An 18,533-nucleotide genomic window follows, 5' to 3' on the forward strand; every position below is an offset into this window, starting at 1 on the left:
TTTGCAGAGCAGCAGCATCAACCTCCTTGTTAATTCCTATATAAAGCATTTTAGTTTGTCACTGCTGCATGGGGGAATTGAAGCAGAGCTCTTGTTAGAGCATGGAGGAGCATGGCCAACACTCCAGCCATCGCAAGAGGGCCAAGCTGTCACACAGTAACGCTCTGTCATTCTGCACCATGTCACTCCTGTTAACCAATGTCACTCCTCTTCCAGGTAAGTCACCTGCTTGCTTTTTAATTAAACTCTAAAAACCAAAAAGGCATCAGTTTACATTTACGTGTTCTCCAATCCACACAGTGTCCACTTTGAAAATGGCACTCATCTATTTCAGTTCTTAAAGAGAAAAAAGCAAAAAAATAACATCCTCTAAAAATAAAAAAACCTCAGATTTATACATCTGCACGTAGGTAACAGATTTACAAGCAAACTTGTGAAGGGGATTTCATTCCAAAATAAAACAGAAGTCTGATCCCGACAGTTACCAAGTGCTCAGTGCTTCCTACTGCAGCCAACGGGTGCTGTGAAGCCTCAGTATCCTTCAGGGCACACCCAAAGTGGTACAATCATAAAAGTCCCTGAAAACAGAAGGGAGGAGGGGAAAAAGAGGGTAGGGAGAAAGCAAACAATTCTTCAACTTTCTCAACATCACTACGAAGAGAATGTAACATACGACAACACAAAAAAGAAATATTGCTGCAACTGAGGTTCAATGTACTGAACACTGCTAGTCTCTTACTACAGAGCTGTAGCAGGTAAGACACCTGGGTATTCTATACCAAAACTTTGGTTTAATGGATGCTTCAAGGTATATATGGCCATCAAAACATTTCTGAAGGGACCAAAAGAAGTGACCAATTTCTACAAAGAGGAAGCTACAAAGGATTTTATTTCCTTCTAAGTAATTGTAATTAAAATTATTAAATTTTAATTAAATTATGATGTCTAAAAAGACAGCAATGTTATTTCTAGTTTAGTACTCATAGTTACAACAACTGGTGCCTGCCCCAGGTTCCAACAGAGTTCTCTCTAGTTTCAGTAAGACCACTTGAAAAGCAAAGAAACACTAATTCCCTGAATGCAGAGTGAATAAATGCACAGAATAAATACCAGAGGATGGAGATGCCTCCAAACTGCAGTGACACATTCTTGCTCTCCTAGCCCCTGACGTTGCATACTGGCCTACTTCTGCCCCATTGGAGTTTCAGGAATAGCAATGAAGACAAAAACTTGTCCCATTTAGTCTTGTACTGTACTCCCGGCGGGATTAAAGCACACTGGTTTTAAGAGACAAATTTGAGAGTACAGACACACCACCTATCATCAAAGTGCACTGTCATATAAACAATGAAGTTACAAAATTTACAGGGCAAAACCAAAAATTTTTATTAGCAAACAAGTAAAGATTCATCATCACTGGTATTGATTTCAGAGAGGGGAGTAGGGGACTCTAACATTGGCACTTCCACAGAATGGCAACAAGCCGCGTGAATACCCAAAGGCTCCTCTCGGTATGAGTTAGGGCAACACTGGTTTTGTCCATCCACTTGGATATGAACATTCACAGGGCTGTCTGAATAAGCAGACTCCCACTTTTTTAAGGGTAACCTACATGGCTCTTCACTCAGCGGATGACTTCTACTTAAACTACTGTCCTCTGGGACAGTCCTCCTGGATGCTGACCCTCCATGGATCGTTTCTGTAACGCTTTCAGATAAAGGATCTCTGAAAGCTTTTCCTGAATCCACTTTACTGGACTGCTTAAGCTCACTGTCAGAGGTCTCGGCACCCAAAGGTTTATCAGCGCATCCAGCCTCAGGCTCTGCGTGTGCTGCTGTGCAAGTATTCGGTAAGACATTTGAAGATGATGGCTCTGTGATTTCAGTCTCTGGCTGCAAGCTGCTACATCCAGCTTCTTGTAGGCCCCTGGCTTGGCCATGGGCACTTGCCTCTAAACTAGGTCCTTCAGGGGAAGGTGGAGGACTCCGAATAGTCCCATCAGCATGGTTGATGATTCCATCACCCAGTGTAGTCTGTGAAGTGCGTGCAGGAGTCAGGAGCGGGATCTGTCCTCTCACCCGAGGTCTGTGGAAGAGTCTGTTCCAGAGCCTGCCCAAGCGACGCCGAGATGAGCTCCGTCTCGAGGAGTGTCGTCTCATCTGCCTCCTCATGGCTGTTCGAATGTTCTGCAGCACAGAAGCCTGTAACACAGACGTAACAAACTATGATTTCACACATACTCCAAAGACTTCTCCTAAACTCTGTTCTTTCCACTAATATCTCACAGAATTCTCAGACTCGATCCCTACACTTCCTTGTTAAATGCACGTTTTCTAATAAAATATTTAAGAATAGCAAAGACAGCTCTGCCTCTGTCAAAAGACTTTCCCTTATACTGTTTTCTTTATGCATTTAAGCTCTACTTGTCTGCCCAGGAAGATGCTCCACTCACTTGATCAGATCAGCATTAAAGAACCAGACTGCAGACCACTGAGTCCTCTGTCATCAGCAATAGCAGAGGATCTGCAAAAGCAGATGACAAGAGCAGAGAAGAAAGGCCAAGGCAAACTACTGCTCCACTTGAGCAGCAAACCAGAAGAGCTTTATCACACTAAGAACTGTATCACAGCTGGATACTTTTGACAGGGCACAGGAGATTTTTTTATAACTCTGCAAGGAAACAGAATGACTTAATGGCATCCCAGTGTAATGTATTTGTAAATGAAAAATAATCCCAGAATTTCCCCAAAATACTGCCAGAGACCTTACTTTCATATAACTTTAGGCACAATTACAGTTTCAGCTTGAAAAGCCTTTTTTCTATTTACTTTCTGACCCTTCTCTCTGTTCATTCTAACCTGATGTACAACAAAACAGCATGTGCTTATCTCACTGCTGTTCCCTAGCAAACACATTTAATGTGTTCAAAACTACCCACAGCACCAAGATGTGTAACTGTGGTTCATCACCTCCAAGTAAAACATACACATTTTTATATGACTTCCATATAACGAGCATGGCTAATGGAAGAACAGTTCCAGATTGATTCTGTCTAATTTATAGAAATTTGGCTGCTGCTAAGTTCATTGGCACTCCGTACTTGTGATGCATTGTACACAGGGAAGTCTTCAACTGGGGGGATAAGTCCTTGTGCAATCAGCTGCCCGTAGGAAGGTGGAGCCTCCCGCCGCACAAACTCTGCCTCAAGTCGCGTCATCTGGGTCTCAAATGCTCTGGAAACAGAACCGGAGGGAAAACATGGAAGAGAAGGAACAGTCAGTTTGCCCTGCCTCCCTCGCATGAATGTATAAAAGCAGCACTGAGGGCTTCACACTAGCAGCAAAAACACAAACCTTCAACTAGGCTCTGCGAAAATCTTATCAGGATGCTAAAATCAACAAAAGCATAAGAGTAGGGGGTGTAAGCATCAGTGAATCCAATCAGCAAACTCTTCCCTGCACTCCCAGGTTGGACTCTGCGGCAAATGAAGTTTTTTCAGTTGGCCAGCTTATGCCAGTAACAGTGGTAACTTGTTCAGCAAGGGCCCAAAGGTTATTTTTGGAACAGACAACATTAAGACCTGGAAACAATCACATAACAGGGGCAGTTTGCAGCTGCAGAGAGCTTTGGCTGTCCTGCCAGAACCAAGGCACTGAAGTTCCAAACATAGCATAGCGGCTGTTTTCCAGCTCCTTAACCATACAGATTTGATCAGGAGAGAATGTAAAGCACACTGTGCTGAAAACACAAATGGTGTCAGTAGCAAAGCACAGAGCTGGTGCATATGACAAGAGATGGGCTTCAGAAAGTCCCTTTTGACTCCCTCCCAAAGGGCAGAACTATCCTTGCACAAACATACAGCACACGGACAGAGAATCACAGACACTATCCATACAGCAAGGCATACAGGGCCATGGGAAAGGGGCACAGCTCACCCCTATGGGAACACTGGAGGTGAACAACTCCTGTCTCACCACTGCAGGACATCACCTTTAGTAGAACTGAGAATTACTCTGGGGAGGGGTTGGGGGTTATTCAGTTCAGATTCAGCCAAGACTTCACTGTAACAGTTCAGCATTCAGTTTTTGGCAAGGGGTTTGTTGCAGGGGGAAGAGTGTAGAGAGGAAATTGCTCAAAACAGTTTTGATTTAAGTTAGATACAGGTTCTGCAAGGCTGCACAATAAATGTATATTTCTCATAGATCACAGAAGAGCTGACATTCCCCTCACTACTTCTGAAAATCTTTATTACTCTTCTCTAAGCCTAACACAGTGACTGCTATTTAATTGTCATCAATTCCTTGAATTGATTTCACAGTATTTTCCAATTTCTCCAGTTAACAATCAACTTTTTTTCCTTCAAACAAAAGGGGGAAAAAAACCCACAGCTATTAAAGCATCATAAAAAGCAAGAAGCTTACCTGTACTCCCTGGTCCTCAGAGAATATAATTTAAATGCGCATCCCAGGGCTATCACCAGCAACAAGCCACACACAAGACTCCCTATCAGAGCAGCTGTGATGACCTTCCTGGGAACGATCACCAGGCAGTTATGTTCATCGCTTCCATCCTGGCAGTCTTCTTGGCCATCGCAGCGCCAAGTCTCAAAGATACACAGATTTGTACCACAATGGAAGTTTCCTGGCTGGCAAGTAAAGCAGTTTTTTTCATCTGAGCCATCTGGGCAGTTTTTCTGGTTATTACAGCGGTCAAGTATTGAGTAACAAAGCCCACTGTTTCCTTCACATGGATATTCATTCTTCTGGCAAGCGGGACAGTTCTCCTCATCCTTGCCATTTGGACAGTGCCACCAGCCATCACAGTGCTGCTTATCGGTGAAACACTCCTCATCGTTTCCACAAGGGTGTTCCCAAGGAAGGCAATAGCCTTTCACCTGATAGGTTGCATTGAACCCATGGCCGGTGCTCTTGGAGCGGGCATGATATGAGACAGTGAGCTGGCCCTTTGATGACTCCACGCTCACTGAACGCTTATTGTTGTGGTACGAAAATGTTTGCATTAATTTATCACCTCTCTCTCCGATGCCATCATACACCTTTACGTAGTCGTTGTAGCCTAACTGCAAATCAAGCTGCAACAGAACATGTCGATTATCTTGTGTGTCCACGTACCATGTGCAACGAAGGTCTGATCTGCTGTGATCAGCACGGAATAAGTCTGGGGAAGCAAAAGATCCATAAAAATTACCCAGTGTTTTGCCACAGGAAAGATCAGGACAATTATCTTCATCCGAACCGTCACTGCAGTCCTTAACTGAATTACATCTCAGCTCGTTCAACAAGCACTTGGTGGAGTGGGCTGCGCTGCACTGGAACATTCCTGAGGGACAGATGCTGGATGGAGGCTCTGTTGGAGGGAGAGTGCAGTTTCTCTCATCGGAGTTATCACCACACTCATCCATGGAATTACACTTCCAAGTACTGGGAATACACTTGCCGTTTGCACAACGGAATTCATCTGACTGGCACACAGCCTGACCTATCTTTCCTGTGAAAGAGGGCAAGGAGAAAAAAAAAAAGTCAGTATCAAAACTCTTGGAACCATCTGATGACACTTTTTAACGTCTACTACTCTGCAGGTCACAGGTGAATTGGTCAGGCCAGCAAATTTCAGGAATACTGTTAAAAAGCCACATGGAAATAATAACAGTGTTACCATGCTAACACCTTACAGTCATCAAGACTGAACCAAGACTCCTGCCAACAAAAAATACTACCGTCTTCAAGTTTTGCCAGAGTATAAGTGAAACCAACAAAACTGTAAGGTTTTACCTCTAATATAAGAAAGGCGAAATCCCTGAGCCTGTCCTGAGCTTGATGCATCCGAGTGAAAAAATATCCAAACATGGTCCCTTGCAGAGATGAAAGACGGAGGTATGGAAGATCCACACACTTTGTACTCCTCCCTCTTGGAAGAGGGGCCAATCATCAACCAGTCTACTGCACACTTCTGAGAGTCTTCCAAATCAAAGTTCTTAAAACTGTCAGGAACAAAAGAAAACACAAATTATGAAGAGGACATGTATCTGGAACAAAGCCAAACAGAGAAGGAACAGACTGTTAACAGTTGACATTCTGCACCAAGCAATGCTGACATAAAGAGATCTCATTCAAAGATAACGAAACACCTACAGTATCTTGAGTACATATAAACAGAGCACTCAAATTCCCCCAGTTTGGAAAAGCATCCATGATTCCACTTTTACTTGGAGTTTTTAAACAAAACTGCTTCCTAAAATGCAGATATGAGTAAAAGCAAAATTCCAGAACACATTATACAGAATGTAGATTAATTTCAGCAGTCTTTCCCAACATGAAACCATAGGATGAGAGGGGAGACTACTGTCTTGGAAAAAGAACAATAGGGAGCAGTAAAAAGAGCTCTAAAGGGATAAATACAAGAAACAAAAATCAAGTCCTCAATATATGGATAGGCAGGGAGAGGGCAAGAAGAGAAGAGGGCTGCAAGGGATGGAAATGGAACCTGAAGTCTAACACTATTCTTTTTTAATTCAAAGATTAAAATATTTCCTTTCTAGGAATGCAAACATATAACCTTTTACAGTCAAACCTCCAGCCCTTCCGCTGACCCAAGCCCAGTAATTATTCAACAGTAGCTTACATAGTACAAAGAGGTGTCCCAATTGTTTGCAGAATACTGAACACAACCAGATAACACCCCCTAACCTGTAGCTCAGGAACCATACAGCATATTTGTTCAGTCTGATGAAACAGATGACATCCGCTTTCAGTAATCAGCAATGACAACAGCATTGCATAAAGAAGCACACTCATTAGGAAATGGCACATTGTTCAGGACACTTAAAATGAGTTTTGGTCCTCTTTCACAGAAGTCTGCTACACAAAATTAACTTGGTAGAAGTTTGTGTGTACTCCATGCAAATATCTAAACAGGAGTTTCAGAAAGGATGAAAAGCTGCTACAAAACACAGACCTCCTTCCACAAAGGACTTTTCACAAACATAAAAGACAAATTCTTTCAATAAGGTAAATGGAAAGATAATTTTCCGATATCACCATGTATTTACAAAAGGCTGTCAGTGCCTGCCAGATCTTGCCTTTGAAGGTGAAAGGGAAAGTGTGGCAACTGTGTAAACTAGTCAATTCATTTAAGACCCAGCCTACACACACCTGCAGGACCTGCCAAACATACCAGCTTAATGTACTCTCCAGAAAAAAATTATCAGCAAGAAAATGAGAAGTAAGAGAGCACTGAAAGTGTTAAAATGGAATTTAAGAGAGGTCCAACAACATACACACAGGCAAGGACAATCCATCCAGAAATACATCCTTCTTTTCTAACTCTCTTTCCTCACACCATGCTCTATGTGTCTTCCAAGTTGGGAAGAAATATTCCCACAGTACCTAATTCTTTGCTACAAGTGCTCTCATCAATGCTCCGAAACCAGCATATTCTGGAAGGAAGTTTTAGACAACTGTGCAGACTAGAAAGACTGTATTCAGCCATGCAAAGGTAAACTAAAGAGTATCTCTGTCCCAGGTGTTCCACAAAAAACTTTTTAATGACCAAGAGAGTGTACGAACAGGCACTAGAGCATGAAAAGGAATTACGCAAAGTATCAGTGAACCTATGGGCACCCACGTCAAGTCTGTTGCAAGAGGTGTGAGACAGCATTACTGAGCTACCACATTGGTTTTGCCCTCTGTAACCCAGTTTGGCACCAGACGTCAACAAGGGTTTCTATCATCTACTTGGAGGACTCTTTGTAGGGTTTTCTCATCATAAAGACTTTTTGGGTAAGCATTAGAAGTATCTACTTGTTCAACAACAAAATTTTTTTAAGAAAAGGGAACAGTCACTGAATCAAGAAATGGAAACTCAGAACTGGGAAGGGGTGGGGGGAATGACTAGAAAAACTTCCATTTGTGTGATACAAACAAGATCATTTACTAAATCTTTTTATCTCTTACTTCTATACTTATTTTAGATGTACCAGGACCAACCTTGAAGAGCTAAACAATTTGCTTTCCTACCCTACCCAGTTCTCAGCACTCCAGCCAAGTCCCACAGACACTCATTTTCCCCACTCTGCTGAAAGGAGCTACAGTTGTCTATCAGGTAAATAACTAATCCATAGTGTTGTTGCACAACACAGACTGCACATACCCAGGGGAGAATTTGCCTACGGAACAAGGTGTCTGCACCTTACCTTAAAATTAATTTCTTCCTAGGGGAAAAAAAAAAAATTAAAGGTTTAACACTTTTTAAGATTCACACAAGCGAAGAGCACAGAAGTCAGCTACATGCGCACGCCTTGTTTACAAACTCTTTTGCAGATGAAAGCGATATCTCTGGAGAGCCTGCATTTGTTTATAATTAACAGTATCTTCTACTTGCACCTGGAGAATATAGTACTTTACATTGCTAATAAAAGGCTTTTTTGGGTTTATTATAAAGGGCAGGAAAGAGGAAGAAACTTTAGTCCCCCTTCCAAAGCAGAATCACAGGCATACACAAGAGAATTGATTTTCCTGAGTGTCAGTCGTGGATCTGAAATAGATTCACAGCAGAATCCCACACTTCTCCACTAAGAAATCCAAGCTTTAGCCTCAAAACCAACCAAGTACAAGGGTGATGAGGCAGAACAGACTCGCAAGAAAGTATTGTCTTTAAATACCAGTGTCCCTGAAACCACCATGCCTCTCAGGGATGCGTGAGCTACTGAAACAAATGCCTTGGTATTTGAAAAAGGGCAATACAGAATATTTGTGAGAATTATTTCTTTTTCAAAAACAATAAGCATCTTAATCCCAGGTGCCTAGGAGTTTCAAACACCCCTGAATAAACACAGTTTCTCTGATATACAGATGTCCTAGTTCTGATGTAAAATTTTATATATAATAGATACCATAGAAGTTATAAAATTTCTTCTAGGGGCAAAAACAAAGTCAATGCAATTATGTTCTACCTCATGCAAACTAATCAACGGACAAATTCTGCTTTGGTTAAGGCTTCGTCACTCCACTCCAGCATCCTTTTAAATTACATTGTCTCCAATGGAAGCAAACTGTGCCCTATTTAAATTGACGGTGATTTTACTCATGACCAAAAGCTTGATATAGTTGAATGAGCTATCAACCAACCTCACCACAAAAATCACTCCTTTGTAAAGAAATACAAAACAACATGCACACATGTGTGTGTGCATATAAATATATAAAACTGGTTTTCACTTCATAATGCAATTGGAAAAACAAGGTCTTGCGTGAGAAGTTTCTGCCATACTAATCTGACATTAAATAGACCACTGATTTATTTTCTAAGAGACCTGAATAGTACGTTCAACCTCTGCTACTTCACTTCTTTCATCATCTGTAATTAGATCTAGCACTGCTGTTGTTACAGTCTTCTGGAGAATAATTTAATCCTGCTACCCACAAAATAGAGCGCGGGGACTTTTAGCTATTCCATTGAACTTTCTTAAACTGGAATGTAAATTTTTCTGTCAAAAGGATTAGCTCAGGGGTTGAATGATTCAGGGTATGCAGCGGAAATAAGGGACAAAGCCTTGAGCTCCTACTGCTTGTAGGACTGTAGAAACATCTTACAGTCTTTGGATACTGAATTAAGTCTGTAGTTGAAGTTCTTGAGGGAGGTCTCAGGCTCTTTGTATCTAAAACCCATGTCATTTTCTGGGATTAAAACAAAAAACAGAATCAAGTCGTGCTGAAACTGAGAGTACTAATGGATAACATCATCCATATCTCATGCAGCACAAGTCAGTACTGTGGTACTTTTAGGGAGGAAGAGCAAAAGAAGGGTCAGTTCAGTCACCAACCCCCTCCAGCAAAGCACGTGTCTGAAGGAGTGGGACGTGGACACAGAGGTCCATCCTACCACGCAAGCTGCAGTGCATGCTGGCACTGAACTCCAGCCCTTGCACCACTCAGCTGCAGCCTTCCCCACCACACTGCATCTGCTCTGTGGGATGCAGATCCTCCTCCACCCATGAGCTTCACTTATAGGACACTCTCCTCTCCTCTGGCATCAAAGCACTCGATGGTGAAGGGAAGGAGAACTTGGTTTTCCTCCAGGCTTTTTCAGAGCACAGCCTGGACCAGAGGGCAGGGAGAGGAGGAACACTCAGGTACAAAACTGCAGGAGTCAAACTTTGGAATTTCCAGCACTTAGAACTGGAATATTAACAAAGTACAACACCCACCACTAACACACAGAACATCCATCAAAATGCTTTGTCCCTTAGGCTGTTCTTCTTCCCATTACCTGTGATCTCCAACATAATACAGGAATAAAGAAGAAGACTGGTGTAAAAGATCAAAGTTATTGGAACAAATTTTGCTGGTTTTGTTTCTTCTGAAAGATGCAATTCAAAAGCACCAACTCCAGTTATCCTGCTTTTGGAATGTCTCTTCTGCAGTCAATTCCTTTTAAAAAATCCCCCAATTTCATATAAAAGTACAAGAATAGTCTATTAAACATAAAAACTCCAAGGATCAGAAAAACTCCATGTGAACTGACAAATGCAGCACTAAATCTGTTTTTACAGAATTCTGCAGAAATAGGTAAAATCATCTGCTTTTTCTTTCAGTGGTATGATACTGAAACAGTGTTACCTCCAACACTGAGTAGGACTCCAGGAGCTTACAGAAAATTAGAGGATCGTCCACGTATCAGATCTTGCCTGTAAAATTACTCAAGCGAAGCAACAGTAGCCTACAATGATATTTTATTATTTTATTTTATTATCTATCAACTATTTTTATGTTGCTGGAAAGAACCTGATTAAACCAGCTTATCATAAATACTCATTTAGACTCTGAAAATATGAAAAAAAAGTGCTACCTGCAAAACTAATGCTTAGCAGAGCTAAGCTTTTTGCCATCTGCACTGAAAGGAGCAGTAGCAGCTAGAAAAAAAAAGTACTTCTATGAATAATGTAGGGAATTCCCTACAACCCTCTTAGTAATTTAAGCATGAGCAACTACAGATTAAAGAAAGGAAAAAAAAATAAAGAAAGAGCATTCTTAACTGGAAAAGGGCAAACATGGGACAATGAGGAAAATTAACAAAAAAAGGGTAAACTGTTGGAGGCCCAGCAGATGTAAAATCTGAATGAAAGTAATTAGTATATAAATAAATAAATAAAGAGTACAATTTGACCCTCTAAACTCATTAAAAAATTGAAGAATAAATATTACGGGTAGATCAGTAAAGCACAGTCCCAAAATAAAACAGACCAGCCAATTAAGCAAGAAAAGTTACTTCTATTTGCCAGCCTCTCACAGCAAGTGCAGACTGTGAACAACTGATGACTTAATTGGCTCATTAAAAACCTCTGCTTAACCACTGAAGCACAAGGACCTGGAAGTCAGGAAAGCTCTGTTCTACTCCCTGCTCCCAAACACCAGCTAACTGTGTAACCTCAGGCAAGAGACACAGGGGCTGTGTTTTCAAAAACTGAGCACATGCGACTGAATGAAATAAATGGCTATTATGAATTTTTCACAATTAATGTCAAGTTCTGAAACACTGTGAGCTTGGTAAACAGACTATGAAGCAGCCTCTTTAATTCTTTATACAAGCAGAGACCAGCAAGCCTTTACATGAACAGGCCTCAGTTTTACTCAGAAATTGAAACTCAGATGGTATCTAAAAAATTCTTTTTTCAAAGCCAGTGGGGTGAATCAGTGAAGCGAAAGCCAATGAAGGTGATCCCTCCCCCCTGCCTCAATTAATAAGAGACAGCTTGAGTGGATCACTAAGTAGAGAACTTTTCAATACTCTTATCTTGAATTGTGAACACTGAGAATATTTTACTCTCAGTCCCATAAATTCCTATAATAAAACGCAATTCATTTATACTCTGCCCACATCAGGTTAATCACAACTGTCAGGTAACAGCAGCTGCTAAACAAAAATGGTTTTGATCTTTTTGTCAGATATGAGGAAATATACACATACAAAGCCTGTAAAGGATGGTACAAAGGAAGTTACTGCATACTACATCTTTATCTGATCTTAGAGGATTTTTATGTAGCCGTCTGTGAAAGCAGGCATAAAAACAGAGAAAATGGGAGGAAAAATCAAGTAGTTTCGAAAACAATAACCAACAGATTGATTACCTGACTCTGAAGTGACACAATATAGTCCTGGAAAACAGTATCTACACACTTGTTCCCAGCTCTCAACAGCACCGTTCCATCAGCCACACAAACTTGGAAGAAAGTACTGAAACATGCACAATTAGCAGAAAGGTATAACCACAAAGAACACATATTTCCTGTTCTTGTGAAGTCTCCCCCAGGGATTTCTAAAAAGTAAACTATAAAGTAAGACAATAAGCATGGAAATGTGAGAATATGAAGAAAATCAATACACACACGAAAGGTATATTAAGACAAAGCTTCTAAAGGACATGCCCACAGTAGCCAGCATCTTACATTCACATGTAGATCTGGGCACTGTTCTATTGAAAGCTGCTGAATAATAGCTTAAAAAAAAAATGACCACGGACTGCAAATGTTTTAGAAATCAAAACTACTTCCAATTGCAATTTTATCCCTTAATGACTCCTGCTGTATCTCAAATATGATGCTTATATAATATTGCTGTCTTACTGTCAATGAGAATTCAAGATCAAAGGAAATGCATTCAGTGTAACATAACACAAAGGAGGTTGGGGTTTTTTTAAAACCTTTTGAAATCCAGATGTTATCACAAGAACGGTGTTTGATTTTCCTAGGAAAATTTAAAAAGCTACTCTTTTATGCCCTTATCAGCACAGTGTTAGGACAAGAAGCACATGCAACTGTTAAGAGGAAAAAGTGTTTGTATTTGAACCCTCTTTCCCAGTTTGCCTATATCAAGCTAGCCTAGGCAAGTCAGCTGCTTCTTTTATGTCCTTGGCATTACAAAGGCTACAACCTTCTAAAGAAATCCTCCAATGCTGTGACATTTTGCATTTCATACACCAGAGTGAGTCATTCCAAGTACATTTATAGTCAGAAATGTAACACCACAACACTACTCCCTAGGATGTAAACACATAGCTCCCATTGTTTGCATGTGCATAGGAGGGCAGGATGTGGCAGTGACAGAAAACAAACCCATTAAGAAGAAATCTTGCAAATCATATTGCTATGCACACATCTAAACTATATACATACATTATTACCAGTTTCCTCACCTCCTTCTCCTTTATTTCTTTAGCCTCTGTTACACTCATACTTGCAGAAGAGAATCCTAATTCTAACTGGGAGCTCTGAAACATTTTTGTAGCATAAATGGCAGTACTGTTTGGCACAGCCAAGTCCCGTGTCTCATTTGTATGCTTCCTCAGAGTTTCCAACAATCTCTGCTTTGAAACAAATTCCCCACGTCCAATACAATTTAATGGGGTTTAAAAGCATGTTTCTATTTATGGATCTCAAATGCTGGCAGGTATCTACTTCCTTACTTTTGATGAGTAGTTCCTATTTTGAACTACGGATGGTGGAGCCCTCCTATTATTCCATCTGTGGCAGATTTGTTTTTAATTGCTGAGCATCTGCAGTTGAAGAGGTTTGCAGTCCTTTTAAGCAGCCGAGCAAAGAATGAGCAGATGGTGTCAAATACAACAGTACTAAAAACCAAACAAAAACCCTTTCCTAGGTTTGCTTTATTTTTTTCCTCTTCTTTTAAATACAAAATTCTTGGTTTGAGAAGGATACCACTATTAGCCCAGAGAAGTAAGGCACAGTCACAGTATGTTGATATTACAGTCTAAAATTCTTAACAAACCATTTGTAGTATATTCTAGTCTTTTCTGAATAGTGTTTTTATAGAATGAGCAGAAATTGTGCCACAAATGCTGTTATTTATTTCTGTTGGAAATAAATATTAAGCAGGAAAGCATGTGCCTTTTGGTTAACAAGTAACAATAAGCAATGATTTCAACTGTCAATTAAGCATAGCATCATTTCAAGACATTGCAGAAAAAGCCATTTTTGCTCTAAGAATTTTACATATCCCACTGAGGCTATTCCAGGTTTTACAGCCTTCACCTATACTTATTTATAAGCAATGAAGAGAAGGTGCACTATTTAACATGAGTAAATATATCACTGTTGCCAACTTCCTCATCTATCAGAGGTGGATTAAATCTCACACAGGTATTGTGAAGATAAATATATTAAAAGACTACAAGTGACTTGCATATATAATAATGGATGTCAGAGGCAGCCAGAAACAAGACACAGTGGAACATTTCTAAAATGAGAGAGGTGCCCAATCTGCAGTCATGCCCCAGTGTAATCAACTCCAGCTCCCTTTGACCATTCAGCAGCTCTGGCAAGCAACCTCATACAGGTATATCGGATAAGATCCTGCATTTAGTTTCATTTCAGCAAAGCAATCCTTCATCTCCACAGAATATCAAACCATACCTAATCGTTATCATGTCTCCATGATCTCCTTGAATGTACCAGCTGCAGTTTACAGCTGGAGGATAGTTCAATGGCCAAGAAGGACTATAGATGACTCCCCGTCTCTCTGTGCGCTGTTCTAGTTTTCCACTGCAAGCAGCTGTTAATAACAGGAAAAAAATATTATTGTTAATGCTTTGCCTAATCAACAATTCACATCAGCTACAAGAGCTTTCATCAGTTTCTGGGGATTGCAGACAAATGAGAGTCAACAGTTTTATCCTCTTACTGCTTTCTTCCCTGCCCAGGTTTTTAATTAAGACACCTGCTCTAAGTGTAGGTAAGCATAACCTGCATTTCAATGCAGGATCAATCAATAACCTTGTATGAAGCTACCAAAGGCTACAATCAATATTACTGCATGGATCTGCCAAGAGGATGTAATACAGAAATCCTTCTTACCAGCTTCCCAAAGCCTGGGTGTCTCACCCAGCAACTGATGATTCAATATAAAGTATCTAGAAGCTCGTTTTGTTGTAACACTTTCCTGAACGTGTTGTTTATTCTCCTAACCATACCACAGACCTGAAGAGTTTGTAATGGTTAAAAAAAAATCCCCAACAAAAAGAAAAAAGTAAACTGGACTCCAGTATCAGATGGTTTCACTAAGTACGCTAAATTCTTTCTGAACTTCCATACATAGGAGAAATTTTCCAGACAGGGAAAGGAGCAAACAGGGCTAAATAAAGCTCAATATTTTCAAAGCACTTTCAGTTCTTCTGATGGAAAACAGCAGGCCAATTAAGGCTACATCAAATACTTATAATTTGTAATTAAGCAATTCAAAAATGAAAGTGAAATGTTCCAAGGACAAGTGGGAGATCTGTTCTGATGGGAAAACGTACTCTCAGCAGACTACAAGAGGGGAAATTCTGTGTAATGCAATAGCTATTCTGAACATTCTCTAAAAATATTTTTGAAACTATTTTTAAAACAAATTATTATCTAGAGCATGACTTGTGGATTGCAGCTGAATATTCCAATTTTTGACAGAAGCTTAGTTTCTTGTAGCTTAAAAAGGTGGCAAGGAAAAAAAAAGTTGCCTATACCTCAAGTTTCCTCATACACATACACATCCAAATATACTGCGTTATAAATAACAGATTTACAGTATTGCTTGAAATTCAGTCACATAAATGCATCGTTTTCAATTCACAGTTGGGATCAGATTTAGCTGCACTGGAGGGACGGGGTGAAGAAGTGCCAGCAAAGCTGCCTGGCTGCAGTCACGTCAGGCGGCAGGGCTGCCTGCAGCGCTCCTGGCTGGGGCTGAGGCCAGGCTGCAGGATCCCCCCACCAGTAAATCCCTGCCTGGCACTATTCTGTTTATTCACAGTAAGCATTTTTGAAGTGAGAACCACAGGAATATAAAAAGCATGAGGTGAGTAACTTACCTGAGGCAAAACATATAAAAAGCCATTATTTTTACGCTCCAAGCAGGGCATTCCACTGAAACATATGCATATAATTCCTACGAGTTTCAAAGACCAGGAAAGCATACAGAATACATAAATACACAAAAACATCTATTTTCCAAACAAATATTTTGCAGAAAAGCAGTTACAAAAAACAAGAACGTTTTTGTTATCACATTTCTAAAACCAGAGAGGCTCCACACTAGATGCTGGCAAAACAGTGACATGCAAATGCAATTACAGAACTGTAAGAGCAAATGTAAGATCCACAGGACTTTTCAATCCCAGTTCTCAATTTGTTTAGGTCTTTAAATGTGCTCCTGCACACACGTGTCACTGCAACAACATATCACAGCACTGTAAGAGGACCTAGAGCTAGCAACCACATAAAAGGAGCTGGGAAGACTGCATTTCCTAACTGTCAGATTACTAAAACTTCCCAGTGGGAAGGGAACAGAATGCACAAAGCAGAAAGAGCAAATACACCAGACAGCACTATCCAGAGGCTTCCAGCAACAGCTCTGCAAATAATTCTGTTCCCCTTGTCCCAAACAGTGTTTGGGATTAATATCCCTCATTCATACATAGTACATGCACTAGAAAAGGGAACAGAATCATAATTACACAAAGCTTATTTTGGTTTCCATTCTGAGGGAGTCTTACTGACACGCTGGTGACTCCACATGAGCACTTCCACTCATGCACTTACCAGTGTCGTTAAACAAAGCTATAATTCTCCCAAATATTTGTTTCTCAGTTTTAGGAAGTATTTACAAAGGTCCTGAACAACAGTTATTTGAAGTATCCCAGCTTTTTTGAAGTAACATCACTAGCATTTTTTCTTTTGCAATAATGTAGTTCCCTAATTTGTAAGCAGTGGCTCTGACGTAACGTGACAGTTCAGGTTCTCAGTGAGAAATACTTTTTCTTATTAACACTGCACATCTGCTACAAACACGAGACATGGAAAGAGGAAGAGACAAAAGAAAAAGATTTTCCATTTTAACAGAAGAATTGTAGCTGTGAAAATCTAAGGACATAAGCAAGGTAAGGGCTGCACTGACACTATTTTGTACCATTTTGGGTAGTTCATCTGGCAATGGCCATTGCTGCTCAATATTTGTCCACAGCTTTAACCCTCTGACACATAACAAGCATTTCAGACTCAAAATTAAAAGGACAAGTGCTTGGCTCTTCCAAAAGCTCCTGATTTGAATGGACCACTAATCTGAATTCGTACTGCCACAACATAATTACGCTATGTTAAGGACACATCCACAGTTCTCTAGTGGGACAAACCAGACACCACCCCATCACCCCCCAGAAAACCACTACCTCACATAATTGCCCTACGCTTCTGGTGCCTTTCATTTCCCAACAATGCTCATTACTGTGGTATTTGCCATAAATGAAGAGATCTCCTTCCTAACCAGTCGTCTGTCTCTCTGCTCCTTGTGCCCTGACTGCTGTGTGGCAGACAAGGTGAAGTATCCAAGTGCTGCTTTCAGCAGCTGTTCCTTCACCTACATGAATTTTGAAAGAAAAACCTGTACTAAGCAAAGCCTTCAGTGCTGGCCACGAAACAGAAAAACCACACAAGGGCACGATTTCATACTGTTGGGGTTTCAGTGTCAATAAAGGGGGTCCACTTCCCTCCTCAGCCCATGAAGTCATGAATCCATGAAGTTCACAGAATCACTTACACGTGTTAACTATTGTGTTATTAAATTGGGCTTCGCAATGACAGTGTGATTCTTTAAGGAAAACAAACAAAGGCCTTTTCAAATTGCCAAAGCATCTAAAGGAAAGGGAAGTCTCTAAATAGAAAGGTACAGTCCTGTATTCTAAAGGCCTTATCATCAGCAACACACATGAGAAGAGCAGTGACAACAGTTTTTCAGCAACTGTTCTATAACTCTTTTTCCGCAGCCTTTCTGCACGAACCCAGAAGAAAAGTGAAAACCCAGTTTACTAAAAGCCCCAAACAGCTTACATTTTCCTCGTTTAGGATTACTGAAGAAACATAAGAGAACACCAATTCCTGGACTGGCAAACAACCCACCAAAAATCTTACTGAGATGGTGCTTTTTTAAAAAAGATACATTCTGAAGATAGACAATAATTAACCTTTTATAGATTTTTTTTAAAAAAAAAACAACAAACTTTAAACAAATGCCAGAAGAGGTTTGAGTTCAGATAATTTCTGTCAAGCAGGCATAAATCTTAATGAGGCTCTTTCTGTAATAACCAAATGGATTTCTTCTACCGTTAATAGCAGTAGATTCCCTGCCACTTAAATACTTGCAAGAAAGTTTCCAAAACTTTACATGAGTAATGTTATTTCTATTTTTATAAACGCGACTGTAACAGAACAGACGCCGAGTTCCACCAGAGGACAGCACTGGGGGCACCAAGCTGTGCAGGAACAAATTTGCAGACTATCCCAGCAAAAAATAAATCCTGCAGTCTCACACTCTTCTCCAACACCTCAGGGTCTGCCCCAGTCCCAAGGGACACACCCCAGCCATCTGATCCAGGATACAGGATGGTTTGCACCTGCCACAAGGATCCTTCTCTCAAAACCAAACACTTGGCAATATTTGCTTCCTCAGTAGCTATGTCAGGGGCAGGA

At 40.5% G+C, this 18,533-nt stretch overlaps 1 protein-coding gene across 1 annotated transcript in view; it reads right to left on the reverse strand.

Moving 5' to 3' along the window:
- Window positions 1–869: 869 nt before the first annotated feature.
- LOC104531127 (low-density lipoprotein receptor-related protein 3-like) overlaps window positions 870–18,533 on the reverse strand; it is a 22,776-nt gene continuing 5,112 nt past the window's right edge. The window contains 5 exon segments of the mRNA XM_010175923.2: window positions 870–2,201; window positions 3,101–3,233; window positions 4,422–5,508; window positions 5,793–6,001; window positions 14,448–14,586. Coding sequence (XP_010174225.2) covers window positions 1,389–2,201; window positions 3,101–3,233; window positions 4,422–5,508; window positions 5,793–6,001; window positions 14,448–14,586 — 2,381 coding nt within the window. The 3' untranslated portion in view covers window positions 870–1,388.

The sequence above is a fragment of the Antrostomus carolinensis genome, unplaced genomic scaffold (assembly GCF_000700745.2).
Source record: "Antrostomus carolinensis isolate BGI_N321 unplaced genomic scaffold, ASM70074v2 scaffold27029, whole genome shotgun sequence".
Classification (NCBI taxonomy): Eukaryota; Metazoa; Chordata; class Aves; order Caprimulgiformes; family Caprimulgidae; genus Antrostomus; species Antrostomus carolinensis.